General features: G+C 44.3%; 1 protein-coding gene across 4 annotated transcripts in view; it reads left to right on the top strand.

The window, feature by feature from the left end:
* Positions 1-89: 89 nt before the first annotated feature.
* Positions 90-14,985, top strand: part of CNOT6L (CCR4-NOT transcription complex subunit 6 like) — a 38,060-nt gene continuing 23,164 nt past the window's right edge. For 2 of the 4 annotated variants that reach the window (XM_049814656.1, XM_049814655.1), the window contains exons 1-2: positions 2,987-3,069; positions 4,879-5,314. Coding sequence is in view for 1 of the 4 variants with exons in the window: in XM_049814655.1 (XP_049670612.1) it covers positions 5,305-5,314 (10 nt within the window). In the remaining 3 variants the exon portion in view is untranslated. Of the gene's footprint in view, positions 200-2,858; positions 3,070-4,878; positions 5,315-14,985 lie in introns of those variants that run through there. The other 2 variants (XM_049814657.1, XM_049814659.1) reach the window with 2 other exon arrangements.

The raw sequence follows: 14,985 nt of genomic DNA, 5'->3' as shown, positions 1-14,985 counted from the left end.
CCGCCCGAGTCCGCGGCCCGCTCCTCCCCGCCGCCTCCCGCCGCCGCCGCCCCGGCCACCCCCGGCTCCCGCGGCTCCGGCTCCGTCCCCGGCACCGCTTCCCGGCGGGCCGCCGCCTGCATGTCGTTGCTGCCCGCCGCCGCCGCTCCCCCGCCGCCCTGCCGCCGCCGGCCCCGCCGCCCCGCCGCGCCGGATGCAGGTGAGCGCCGCGGCCCGACGGGGCCTGCCGGGGCGGGGAAGGGGGGGGCGGGCGGTGGGGGGAAGCGGGCCCGCGCCGCCATGTCGGGCCCCGCCGCCGCCGCCCCGCCAGCACCGGGGCCAGCACCCCGGGGCGGCCGCCGCGGCCTGGGCCGCCTCGCAGCCGTCGCTCCGCGCCCTCACGGGCACACGGATCCGCGGATACGGGGTTTGGGGGGGGGGGGGGGTTGGCGGGCAGATCCCCGGTGAGGGGCGGCCCGGAGGGGAATAGGGCCCCCCCCCCCCCCTCCCCCGAGGGACCAGGGGTGTGGAGGGAGCGGGGGTCCCCCGGAGGCTGGGCCGCAGCGGCGTTGGCGGTAGCCCCCCAAAAAAGATGCTTTTGGGGATGCCAGGCTCACCCCGTAGCCCTGGCTGAAGGCGGCAGCAGTGGGGCGAACCCCGGCTGTGAGGCGAACCCCAGCCATGAGGCGAACCACAAACGTGAGGCAAACCCCGGTCGTGAGGCAGACCCCAGTAATGAGGCGAACCCTGGCCGTGAGGCGAACCCCAACCGTGAGGTGAACCCCCGCCACGAGGCAAACCCCAACCGTGAGGCAAACCCCGGTTGTGGGGCGAAAGCAAGCGCTCGGCCCCAGTCCCCTCCGGGCTGGCCAGCATCCCGCAATGGGACCTTCGCCTGGCACCGTGGGCAAGCTGGCAGCGGGGTCAGCAAGGGTGTTTTTGGGGAGATGCGGGTCTCGACGCTTTTTCCCGGTGGTCTGCAGTGGTCCCGTATGAGGAATATGGCAGGGACGTCACCTGCAATAAAAGCTGGGCTTTTGAGTTCACGCGGTGGTGCTTGGAAATGAAGTAATGCACCTAAACACCGAGTTTTTGTAACAGTTTGGGGCTTGCTTTTTAAACTTAAGTACTCTTAGTAAATATGGCGGAGGGCTCGGTTACTTTCTGCCGTTTTGTGGCCACACCAAGTTTTATCTAACCTTCTGAAAGCTTTAGAGAAGTAGACTTTATCAGGCCATTTTTGAAACTTTGAATAGGCTAAGTATTTGCTTTGGGGAGTTACAACTTACCATGAGCTGGCCTGCTGATAAGAATTTTAGCTGGCCTTGTTTAAGCAGGGGGGGGGTTGCTACAATTAAATTCATACCTGTGCCAACCCCCCTCTGTGTCGCTGCGCTGCTCAGCCAAGCCCAAATGCACTCCCCTGCAACCTAAAACCAACCTGGAGGGGAAAACGCCTCATCCTGAAGTTGCTCACGGTTATACTTCTTGTGTGTGTAGACATGGCTGATAATGAAAGTGATGATAATGTGTCTATTTTTAGCCTCTGCCATTCTTTTGAGATGTTTTTGCCCTGGTGCATTTTTTTTTTTTTCCTAAAAAAAAAAAAGTACGTTGTTTCGAACAACAAAGACTTCCGTGTGATACAACCCAAGGAATTCTTAGAAGCTGTATCCCAATTTGGAGGGCCAGAAAGCTCTGACGAAGGTGGAGCACGGCCTTTACAAACACAGCACTGCCAGTGATTTTATTTCTGCGTTCTCCCTATCAAAATAGGAAGCAACAGTGAAATTTGTACTGCCAAACGTCACTCTTCCAAAACGCAGCCTGCTTTTGGTACGGCCACGTGCTGGCGATACCTCACAAAAGATAAAGGCAGGCTTTACATTTGAGGTTTACTTTGCACTGCGTGCAAGCACCGCAGCCTGACCTGACTTCCTGTACATAGCCCTTCTTTCCACAGCCCTGCGCTTCAGACGGCTTTATTCATTGTTGAACGCAAGCAGGTTCGGAGGCACTGAAGCGCTTGCCTGTAGCGTTCTTTTCCCTCATGGAGGGTGGTGGGAGTTTATTTACAGCTTGGTTTTGTGATTTTGCTCCAGAACAGATCGGCAGCGCACGCTTCTGATGTCTCGCTGCTCTGTGCTCTGCAATAACGATACACATAACTGTACACACGACCCGCAGTATTGTGTCACTTCATCCAAATAGAACTTATGTTTGAGGGTCAACTCGGGTGTTAAATCTCCTTGCCCGCTGTCTTCAAAGATGACTGAAGATGACAAAAGCCCTGTTACAGTTTGACTGTTCATTTTAACTGAATGGTGGGAATTTTGCAGTGCTTTGCTATCTGCTAAACAAATCCCATTAAACACTTTCAGTTTTGTTGTTTTCTTACTATTAAAAGTGAGGGCGGTCTACTCTGAGTGCTAAAGTACAGCAGAATTTCATTTATTCCATTCTGTCTTTTCTTCCTACAACTGCTCTTTCTAATTTAGTTTGTGTGTTTAATTGAAGGATAAAGTACAATGTAAATGGCTGATAGGTATTGCCACATTCCTGAGCTAAGTTTAGGTTTCTTCTGTCCTTGGAAGCCAAGATCCTAACATGTCAGCACCACAGGAGTAAGACTACCTATCATCAGACTGTTAGAAAAACTTAGTTGGGCAGCAGCACGAAAACCACGAAACTTTGCAGATTCATTTTAGTCACTGTTGAGTTTCCCACCAGGTCTATATGGTAAACTTCTGCTGGCACAGCTCTGTCTGCGAGCACTGTGACGAAGTGTGACCTGTGACTGACATAGCTGTGCCAGCAGAAGCCCCAGCTGTGGAAGCAGTTATCTGCAAAAGTGCACTTTTACTGATATAGCTTGTTTTCGTTTTTAAAGGGTATTTTTCCCTGTCCTGGTAGCAGTGCTGCTGCCAGTAAAGCACTGTGCTCCCAGGGATGTAGTGTAATCAGACATTTATTTGCCTGGCTTGGAAGGGACGACTGCTCAAGGGTGTATTTTCTGTGTGTGGCTCTCTTCTTCCCATCCACGGTCCGTAGAAGCTTGGTCACGTTCGCAGTGAGAATTCTCTCGTGGAAGTAAGTGATGTTATGGCTGCTACTGGTTTTCTTTCCACCAAAGGTGTTTATAAACTTCCATTTCATGTGATAAGCTGGGATTTATTTTTTTTTTTTTCCACTTGGACTGTGGTTGTTTTTCATTAACAATCTTGTTTTAGTGAAAACCGAGGCAGGCTTTTGACCAAGTTTGCCAAGCACAGTAGTATTTAGCTTTCACACCAGTCTTACAAGAAATAAGCCACAAAGCGATCCCAAGGTATGTGTGGACTCTGGTAGTAAAATGAAAAGGCACCATTGGAGAAAAATTAATTAATTTCCACGCTGGGGTAAGTCTTTACTTAATTGAAATCTAAACCACTGAGAATAAAAACTTACGTTTAGATAGATCGCAGCAGCTGCTTTTTTGTTCAGAGTCAATGTGCACAAGTGGGGAGGTGTATTTCTTTTTTCTTATTAAAACCTTTCTGAGGGTATTTTGTTTTTAAGTGGTAAAATTATGCATCAGTAACGTGAATAATTTTAGAGCAAGCTTTCTTTAACTGCAAAAAAAAATTAATGCTTAGATCAGCTTTAATCAGTTGGACAGTTTTGGGTTACTTGAGTTTAAAAGGGGAGATAAATACAAATAAATGGCTTGCTTACTATTTATTGGAAAGAGCTTTTGGGATGCCAAAAGGGCACTCGAGGCACTGGATGTAACCTGATTTGCAGAGTACCGCGAAAGCAAACGGAATGGTGGAGCTTAGTTGTTTGGGAGCATAACATGGCATTTGAGAAAACTTTAAAAAATAAGTTAAACTATGTCTTAGGCATATTTAGATTCAGGAGGATTTGCTGTGGATTTACTACTTTAAAGCATTAAATGCTAAGCCTCTTGTAATATTTTTTTTTTTTAAATTCTGTGGTTCTCTTGATGATAGCCTGTAATCAAGGCTTGAGTGCTTGTTACTTGCTTTCTTCAGTTTAACAGAGCGTTTCTCCTGTCTCAAGCAGATCCGGTAGCACCATAAAGATAGAGATAGCTCTTGTCTGCATTTGTCTACGTCCCCTGTGCGCCACTGGTGGCTCAGGCTAGGGGAGCAAGCTGCCTTTAATGCTGCACTTACCTTGCTCGGGACACCCAGTGGTCGGGTCTTCCATCGCTCTGGAAGGCTGCGTAGAAATTGTGACTAAATCCAAGAGCTGCGCGTTCTCCTCCATTTGTCAGGTTATCAGTTAATGTACACGTCAAAACACGCAGCAAGCTGTTTTGATGGTGCAATTATCCCAGCTGAGCGGACTGAACTTCGCTGGTACTGGAAGGGGAAGTGCTGCTTTGCTTCCAGCCCTGCCACACACTGGACCCTGTGCTGAGCCTCTTTCGCTCACTAACCTGATGGTAAATAAATAAAAAAAGAAACAGGAGATGGAGGCTGCAGGGTGTTCATGTGTTTTAGAAGTGTTGATTCTTAGATCAGCAGCGACAGTACCGTGTATCATCATGTTTTGATTAATTCTTTGGGTTTCAGTGATTTGTCTGTACAGCTTCTCCATCTCACCTGTAATGATAAAAAAAGAGACTGTCTTAGGACGTTTCTTCACTGGTATCTTTAGCTGGTGACAATGTTTCTGGAATTCTCTTGCTCTCCTTCCCCATCTTAAAAGACTCATGCATCTCAGGTCCACGTCGGCAAACTTCACACATGTACCCCACGCCACAAGACACCCCACCCCCCAAAAAATCAAGCAACTCAGAGCGGACAAAGTAAACTCTGAAGTATCCCACAGAAAATAGCAAAAAGACTTTATATGCACAGGATTTACTGGATCTATTTGTGCCTTTTTCAGGAGTGCCTTGGAATAGATCTCAGAGCGGGGTGCAGAGAGGACCGTGTAAGGCCTTTAGCTGAACTCGCTGACTGGCTTTGTTTGAAGCTTGTTAAATTCACAGAAAGGCTACGTGATACCTACCTGTAATGGCAAGGTACTGGACGTGACTAGGTTTCTATGATTTGGGAGAAAACTCCTCTCAAAGTTGAAAGCAAGAGAAAAAAATCCACCGAAAAACCCCAACCCCAAACTGGAATTACTCTGAATAAAAGAGAGCATGGGAAGAAAATCTCTCCAGAAAAGGTGCTCTGGAATCCTGTTTAGAAGAACAAGTTTTGCAGTCGCTCGCGCATTTCCCTTCAGAGGATCAAGAAGAAACTTAACAGTGTTCAGACACTACCAGAAAGCTTTCCCTCCAGGGTTCGAGAGGTAGTCATTAAAAATATGATTAAAGGTAGGCAGAAATGGCTTATATAAGGCAGAAATGCTTTATATGATGTTCTACAAGAAACAAATTTTATCCCTTGCAAGGGGAGACATTAAACCAGCACTGATAAAAATGCTCCAAGATGAACAAAAAGCAGCTCCAAACAGTTTTAGCTACAACTCACTTGCAGTCAGTGAACACAGAGATTTTGGAAGTTCTATGAAGTCAGCACCCAGGGCCAAGGAACAGAACCCCATTTAGCCGTTGTGTGTCAAGCATAGAAGTAATTTAACCAAAGCTTGTAACCTCGTGTACACAAGGAACAGATAAGGTTGCGTGTGTTCACCCTTACTTTGGCATTTCCTGATGTAAATGATTAATGGCGTTTTATGATTGCACGGCATTGTAGCTGTTTATGCGTAGCATTTCGCTAAATGGGTTATCGTCTTTCATGTTCTGCTTGCCTGTAAAGGAGCTTTATGTTTTATCTGAGAAAGGTATATTAAATGAGGTTAAAGGGGCTGTAGGACTCTTATCTGCAGATTTCCTAGGATATGAAGTCTGTAGTATAGGTGCATATTTTAAACACACACCGCATGTATGTTGTCTGCAGGCAGATTTCACAGCAGCAGAGAAATTAAATACTTCTTTTTGTCAAAACTAAACAGGTTGGAGAAAGTGAAACTTCCACTTTGAGCACAACAATGAGATTAGGGCCAGAGGAGAGAGGAAGAGGAGGCGTTTTTACTTATTACCTCGCTGCCAAAAGCAAGCTGAGCCTTGCTTGTGATACTGATGGTTAAAAGTGGCGGTGTCAAAAATAGTGATCCCAGGATCAAAACAGCAGCACTGCTGCCAGGCTCCAATTCAAGCAGGTCCACTTGAGGGAATAAAGATGACAACCCTCAGGAGGGGGCATACACTTTCTGAGTCCATGGGGTGATGGATCTTCAGAAGGGTTTTCAGTTTTGGGTCCGTCCGTCCCCTGCCATTTGCAGCTTGAGGATTGGTAAATCTTTGACTGTTTACACACACAAACTGACTAATCCTTCAGAGCACCCTGCCATCATCCCCGCCAATGTGAATCATGATTATTCGTTACCCTAAACGAAGTGTAGAGAAAAATCTATTGGGCCCTCAGCTAGGAGCAGCAAGAATTTTTCTGGCTGGGAAATTACCAGAGGCAGCTCCCCTCTGAAGAGCCCATGGGCCTTCGCCTTTCCCAAGTTATGCACCCACCTGTGATCTCTGGAGGCCTGTGTCTGAAAGGGGAACGCAAACCAAAGCTCCGGAGTAACGGTCCTTTATCCCGGCCACCAATCCTTCCACAGCTACTACTGCAAGTCAACAGCTCCCTTACAACCACCTGAAACTAAAAAACCCAGTTAAGCTATCTTAAATGCTTTTTAAAGGCAAAAAATATTCGTGGGCCAAGGCAGCTCTGCAAGTTGCAAAAGAGGAATGTTTAACCTTATGTTGCTGCGGAGGGAGTTTTTGTTGTCCGCTTTTGGGGTGGGCAGGGAGAAGGAAGGTCTTCTCAGAAGTAGTGAGGGGGGAAGGGAATTGCCTTCTGCTTAGCAATATGCATGCCACAACTCACAGCTACAGACAGAAGGGATACATAACCTTCACCTTCCGGTGTCCCAGTGTTGAAAAGGGAGCTTTCCCCATGTAAAAAATGGCTTTGGTTTCCTTAAGACATTTTGACAGCTCCAGAAAACTGCTTTACTGACAGATCATTTTGAAAATGAGGTTTTTATGGGCTGGTAAGCAAAGTTTTATGAGTGCTAGAGATGTGTGCATTTTGGGTAAATTTGAGACCCAGAAAGCCTCTTTTGTTTTCATTTCTTTCAGTGTCCATTACCAGCTGAAACAGCCTTTTTCAGCAAGTTTCTTCTCTGAGCAAGGGACCTGAACCTCATATTGGGAACAATACTGCAAAGCGACCTTCTCTTCTTTTTGTCCTCTTTGCTTTGTTGTCAGGGTCCATCCAACATATTATTTTAGTTCATTGGATTTCACAAGTACAAACATCACTACAAGAACCAGCCATGTTTGGTCAAGCTGTTAATAATAGTTGAGATTTGTAGATTGTGCTCAAGTTTGCTGTTTACCCTTTAGGGCAGCTGAATGAATTGATGGTGTAGTTTTCCCCTCGCTTTTCAGGAATGCTTCCATCTGACTGAACATCTTTGCGCCTTCTAATCACAAATCAGTTTTGCTTTTTTTTCTTCCTAAGAAATCAATCTAAAGGCGCTCTCAGAAGGTTCTGGCTTGGCTTTAAGTATGTAGAGAGAGAAGCGTGTTGAGGAAGACTTACTTCTGCAGATTTTTAGCTGTTTTTTTCCAGGCAGAACTCGCAAGAAAATTGAGAAAGTGGGAAAGCAGCAAACATACCTCCTATGCTTTGCTGGATATTACCATCCTATGTTTTGTAAACAATGGAGTGGAGGGGTCCCGCAGGTTTTTATGTTTTCAGCTACGTGGCCTGCAGCCATTCCTACTCCTGATGCTTAATGCTAAGATTTCATGGCCTAAAAACAGTATTTGAGAGCTTCCAGTGGAAGGGTCTTATTCAAACACTCTGGATGCATTTGTGTCTTCCATGAAAGCTAGGCAGTTTGCTCTTGGGGGGTGGTGGTGAATGTGCACCCAAGACTTGCTTGCCGTATGTACTTGTGTGAAGACAATAAGCTTCCCAATGGCACTAGAGGCAGAGGGTGTATCTCCCTCAAGTGAATATCTTTTATCTCGAGTCAGCCTTAACATGTGGAAAGTATCCTCTGCTCTTCTAGTTGCTCTTCTAGAGCTGGACCAGAATTAAAACGCTCGGGGGAAAGCATAGGGTTGTCACTCAGTCGTCTGTTGGGAGAAATGCAGATAGGAACTGGTACCAGTGCTGCATAACTGCCAGCATTTCCTAGCTTTTAGGAAAGGGCTGGTTCACTCGCTTCTTGTCAGAGCACGTATCGGTATTCACTGCTCTGCTCTTGCACACATGATAGGCTGCTGCAAAACAGAGCTTCCTGCTGATGCAGATAGGGAACTTAAAACTGATTTGCAAGGGACATAAAAGCAGAACAGTTGTCAGAAACTGTGCTCTCCAGGTAAAAGAAAACACTCTTCTTGCATTTTCTTAGACTTATGGAACTTGCAGCTCTGGGCAGGAAGAGGCCAATTGGGGCAGCACTGAATGTAGTTTCACAAAACTGGTTGCTGCTTCCTCTATACCTTAAAATTCAACTTATATTTATTCTGTTACATGAATTTACAACTGGCCCTGGAAGTGAGAGAGAGCGAGCTAGCACAGGATGAATTATCCACCCAGCAGAAATTTCCACTTGTGAACGCCTTTCCTCTAATCCCTTTTTGTTTTGGAAAGTTAGGACGGCAAAAGGAAAACGGGGCCAGGCAAACTTCTCACATACCAGAATATAGTCAGAAGTGCCAGGAAGAGTTGGGTTCAGATTGTCAGATGGCCCTTGGCTTGCATTTTTTCCTCCAGCCAAATTTTGTCTTACCATTGGGAGTGGTTCAATCTCTAGGCACATTTTTGTACCTGTGCAATGATCCTCAGTCTTCTCCTCCTTAGTCTGGAGCAACAGATTGTGAAGGAGTAGAGTTCATCAGATAAATTAGGAATATTTTGAGTGGATGAGAAAAGCACATATATTAATTATTTGAGACCTGTGGATAGAATAGGACATTTGTTTTTTTTACAGTACTAAGATCTCTTTGAAATGTCTTGGATTACAAGGTTATATAGACTTTTTGCAGACTTATGTGGCAAAGTCTGAGTGAGGCTGTGACCTTAGGATATCTGTTTCATTCTTTGATGTATTTTTTGGTGTATGGTTTGACTTTAAGACTGCACAGTGACTAGTCCTGCGATGAACTGCAAGATGTTTTTCTGCCTGCTACAGTAACCCCTAGGTGCTGTAAAATAAAGCTCCCTCTGCATGTAAAGGTGGAACCGTTCAGTTTTAAATTGATGGCCACTTATTTCATGGCAGCTGCAGGTATGGACAAAACAACTCTGGATGCGTATGTGGGGAGATGAGTACAACTCAGAAGTATTTTCTACATGGTGCTTTAAAACCTCAAGCTGTCAACAATGCTACAGCATTCCTGAATCTGCACCTGCCTCTTCCACATAGCCCCTGTGTCTGCGCTCTTGCTTTAGGCTCCATTTCTGTAAAGCAGTGGTGAGTGTGCTACCCAGCGGTGAGTGATGCTTGGTAGGGCCAGGGCTTCGGACTGTATTTCTCTTCTTTAACTTCCTTTCAGATATCATTATCTTCTTTTCAGCTTTTTACAGCATTTAGTGTCACGAGTGCTTGGACCTCCGCAGCATTTCCAACAGTGCCTGGTGGCTTGCATAACTCTGAATCCATGGCAAAGGACCATGACCAAAACTCAGCGTGACAGGGAAGGAGGAGGGACTGCGAGGAAGCCTTTGCAAACACAAACATTAGGGAACTCTTGAATTAACTTCTCACATACTAGCATATTAAGAAATAATAGAAAGCTGACTTGTTTGAAAAACTTCAGCAAAAATTGCCAAAGGAATTGCCTGGTTAGGTAATGCACACATTTTAGATTAAATCCCTTCAAGTGGCTGAACAGAGGAATCCACCCAAGTTCAACCTGTCTTCTAACAGAGGAACGAGCGCAATTCATGTCAGCTCTTGGCCATGTCCCCTGCCAGCTGACATATACCTCAGGGTTTGTTCCCGTATGGCCTGCTTCCCTCTAATAAACTAAATATTACAGTGGTCGTTCTGGGCAACAGAATTAGCCTTCTGCTAATTTTGGTTTAGAGAGCAGGATACCTGCTGCACTGGGTAGCGTGTTGACCCACTGGACAACACAGCTCTCGTGTGTCTTGTTGCGGTCAGATTTCATAGATGCTCATAGCGAATTAACCTCCAGATACCTGCATCTCACTTTTGTTAGAGGTGAATTTCCTGGTCCCCACAGAGATTGTCTTGGGCTATTGTTGCTATAGTTTCTTGTTTTCCACCTTGCTGGAACACAACTAGAAAAGTATATGTTACTCATCAACATGTATTTTAAAACTAAATCTAGTGTTTGGAAGTTTAAGTATGGTGTAAATGCACACAGGAAAGATTTGGATAATCAGATACAGAAGCAGCTGAATTAACTATCTTTTGATATCCAAATAATATGCTCTTCTCAGGCTACCAGGCAAGCTCTTTTACTTCTTTGATTAAAGAAATAAAATACATTTAAATATACCCTACTGAGAAAGGGGTTTATGCCTATAAACTGCTTTATTATAAAGAGATTGCTTTTCTTTCTCCTCCTCTTCTGAGCATACAAGCCTAGCTACTTTAAGCGCTAGTGCAGCATCCTATGGCCTGCTGAAACTGGGCTGTAATATGAAAATGGCTAATTTATTATGCCAGTGATTGCAAAACAGTTTCCACTATTGGTGTGTACTTTTTTCCCTCTGGCTTTTTTATCTCCTTTTTTTTTTTTTTTTTTTTTTGGGGGGGGGGGGGGGGGGTGTTTGTTTGTTGGGGTTTTTTTTAAATCTTGAGCTTTGACTCGTCCAAATCTACCTGTAGTTGAACAGGGCAGGCCTTGAAACTTTAAAGCTGTTTGAAGTAAGTTTTATGGTGGCAGATTTCCCTGTTAATTATTGCTGCAAAGAACAGATCGTGAGTGATAAGCTGGCCATTATCTTTCTATCATAAAGGGAGAGTAGCTGAAGTGCTGCTGGGCTTTGCTTATTTTCTTGAAGTGTTGGCAGCCTACCACTTAAAGGGCAAGATAATGTCGTAGCCACGGACATAATCTCATTTGTTCTTTTCTCCTAGCATGAACTTTTCTTTGAAGGATGAAAGGTTATTGATGATTCAAATTGTATTTTAAAGAAAGGAGGAAATGTTCATTGAGAAGACCACTTCCAAGTTGCTGCAGTGGTGTGCGTGAATTAATAATTCTGGTGTAGTTTTGCTCAAAAAACAGGTCGATAACTGACTTCTCTCCAATTATTGATCCTGAGGAGTTGAATGAGACAAGGTGTTGGCTCAGGGCAACCTGAACAGGGTCTTTATCGTTTCTAAGCAAGTGACTGAATAGGCTGAGGTGTTGGATTAGTCTTGTCAATAAAACAGCTCTTTCCCTAGAGGCTCAGCGAGATGCTCGCACACGACGACACTTTAAGCTTACTCAGTTCTTGGTGTTGTGAGCTTTCTGTCTCGCCAGTCTTTATGCTGTTCAACTGGTACTAGGAAAACCTCCTGCTTTAAGTTGCAGCCATGGACAGCTGCTTTTCTTCTGTGCGCAAAGCCCTGGACAGTGTTTTGTCTTGATGCTTGCTACCGATCCAGCACAGTCTTCCCCAGACTCCTAGTGACTTCAGTTTCTAATCCTTTAAGCCACTCTGTCCTGTATCTCATTAAAAGACCGGTGCTCTCCAGGGGATGGGGTGGCATTACAAATGGGCCATTTCTTTGAACTAGCTTGGAATACTTGTGTAAATAAATGTGCTATTTAAACAATCCCTCTGGAGGCTTCTTATTAGGTTTATTTACAGGTTGTCTGTTGAAAGTCTTCTTGCCCTATAATAGATCCCTTGTATGCATTTCTGTTAAGCGGAGCTTTGCTTTTGAGGAGCTACCTGCCCTGTATTGGCTTGTAAACTAGCCCGTAAGAGCTCCTCTGAAAGCAGTAAGTATAAAAGGCATCTGCAGACAAAGGCAGGTATTCCTCTCTGACTTGATGCAGATATTCAAGAGTTGTCATGTACGCAATAAGAGGTAACAGACTACTTCAAATAGAGCAGAAACTGTTCTTTTGGAGTAAGTACTGAAATGTTAATTAAGTACAAAAATTAAAAATAACTGTAATGCTACATAGTATTTCCATGCAGTAAGTAGTTCAGCTGTTCTTGTAAGTGGGGGTGTGACACAGAGGAAAAGGAAGGGTGGAAACCTGCATATTCTTGCATTACCTGCGATTTAAGAAAAAACGCTATACTTCATTTAGAAGAGATGAGGGAACAGGGGAAATAATTAATGGGTGTATGTCAGTAGGACAAATTAGCATTTCCATCAAACAGGTCCCAGTTGGCTCTAGAATTAATCTAATACAGCTCATTCCCTCCCTTCCCACTCCTCCCCTTGGCTTTTGCTGGGTTTTTCTGTTTGGTTGTTTTTTTCCACCAGGGTTTGGTTCTATGACTTTTCTATGCTTCTCTGGGCTTTGACAGTCTTTGTTGAAGTGGTAACGTGAAGGCCCCTGGATCCCACTGCCACTGAATTTACTATCAGCTGCAGGTTCTTGGTTACCTCTTGAGTTTCACTATTCCCACCCCTAACTTGAATTTCCCTGCGCTCAGGCTTGTGCCATATGTCAAGACGGGCAGAAGAGGCGAGAAGCCTCGCAGGATGCGGTCGCTGAACGTCACTGCAGCTGGTCCTGCATCGTGTTTTGCTTCCTTACAGACACTCGACAGCACATGAGCAGCTCTCCATGAGCTGAGCCAGTATCCTAACCTGTGTACCAGGCGTAGGCAATTCCTTACTGGAAAGGCAGAAAGCTGCATAGTTCAGGTAACAGTGACCGTGTTTTCAATCCCTGAAAACAGTCCCTTTGTACAACAGCCTGTAGCGGATCACTATGAAATGCTGCACCTCTTGCATGATGAAGAGGTCACTAATGAGCAAAGAGAGGACTTTCTGTGAAACTGAACATGTGAAACAAATAGCCTCCTCTAGCTGAGCCTAATCTAAGTACCACATGGAATAAAAACTAGAGCAAGGTTTGGAAAAATTCCATCATATTGTTGCTTTGCTTGTTGTCGACATGTCCTTTTCATCACACTTTGGGGTTTGCTAGCTGGAGTGGGTGAGTGCAAGTCTGAAATCCTGCATGCAGGTTCTCACAGGGTTGCCACCATTCTGGTAAGGACTGCAACGCTTTCCAAATTGTCACCCAAGTTAATGAAACAGTAGTGCTCTCTTCCCAACCCTGAAGTTACTCCATGAAGAAGCCTCCTGCCCATGCAACCTCGTTCCAAAGCTGTTGGATGGCTGCAAGTTTCCCTTGATTATGGCAAAGATAAAATTGCTAGGCAGGGGCAACACCATAGGTAAAGTATGTTCCCTTACGTTTCTTGGGACAAACATGCTTCCTGGCCACTTATAGCTTGGAGGAACAGCTTTTCATCCTCTCAGCATCAGTATAGAGATCCCACTACTGAGGTCCTTCTACGTCTGCTTAAAAATAAAGTTGTAGTCCTTGAAGGAGATCTGCCTTGTGATAGGTACAAGGAAGGACTATGAAAATTACTTCTGAAGTTTATTTTGTTGAAATATTTTCTACATCTAATATTAATCTCGATCACGTAGAAGAGGTGGTAGTTTTATTAAAACATTCAGCTTGCGATATGTGTGAAGACTCCTCAAAAGTTTCAAGTTAAGGAATTTAAGTACTGAACCTAAGAGTAACAAAGGTCTTACTAAAGCAAGTTTGCTTTTAGATGCATGACTGATGTGGTTCAAGAAAACCCCTGTATTACGTTGCTGTATTTTTAAAGGCATTAGCAGATGAGAGGAGTACAAGCTGATGTAATTTTCTAACAGCATTACAGAAGTAAGGTCCTGTCTCTTTCCCACTTGGAGCCCAGGTTATTTAAAAAAAAGCAAACTGGGCTGAGACCCTGTCTACAGGTTACTATAGAGGCAGAGTTATGTTGCTACAGACTTGAAAGGAGATAGAAGTAAATGACCCTTAATGCTCTAGATTTCCACAGTTCTGATATAGACTCTTCCTGCTAAATAAGAGATTGCTAGTGAGTAGAGCTAGGTAGTCCTACTGAGTTCATGTAGTGGAGCCCTCTGCACAGCAGAGTCAGTGTGCCTTCTCATGAGAAACAATTTCCCTGGATAGATTATACAAAAATAAATACATCTTTTTACAGATTTACAAAATCAAAGATATTTTTTTTTTTAGTTGTACTTGTGGACTTCATCACTTGTTGCTAGCTCTGTGGTGCTAAGCTTGAAATTTTAGTAGTTATTCCTTAGATTTAATATTCACTTCAAGTTTCGTCTTTTGCCTTGTGATTTACTTCCACTTAGTGTTCAACTATCCTCCTGTTGGTAGGATACTTACTTGTGTCCAAGTAGTCTCTCTATGTACTTTGGTTATACTTTCGTCAAAGATTGTTTGAAATCTCAGTATAGGGAAATGACAGTAACAAAATGCTTATTTTCTTTTTAATAAAAAAAACACATTATGAGGCATTTTTATTTGTTTCACTGATAAACTCTATTCCCAATCAGGTTACTTGGAATAAGAAACTGAAAAGAGACAGTACTTTTGTTGTCAGACTCACAGTGCTCGTTGAATTCTTCGTAGAGACAGCATATGCAGCAGTGGTTGAACGTGTTCCTGCAGGAAAGCACAATGAAGACAATTCAGATCCAAGCAAAAGACTACCAAAATTCCCCTTACCTATTTTCTTGCTAGTATATTTACACTGGATACTATATATACTGATATACTAAGTAGTTCACCTTAAGCTAACACATGTATACATATCCTAGTATTAGCAGTTTGCATTTAAATCCCCTTAACATAGCTTTAAACAATCACCTTATTTTCTTGATCTTCATCCCCCTTCAGAAGTACTCTAAGTCAGTTTTTGTATTTGTGGGTATTGC

This window comes from Accipiter gentilis, chromosome 12, assembly GCF_929443795.1.
Source record: "Accipiter gentilis chromosome 12, bAccGen1.1, whole genome shotgun sequence".
Lineage (NCBI taxonomy): Eukaryota > Metazoa > Chordata > Aves > Accipitriformes > Accipitridae > Astur > Astur gentilis.
This window is presented reverse-complemented; position numbering and strand designations above follow the sequence as displayed.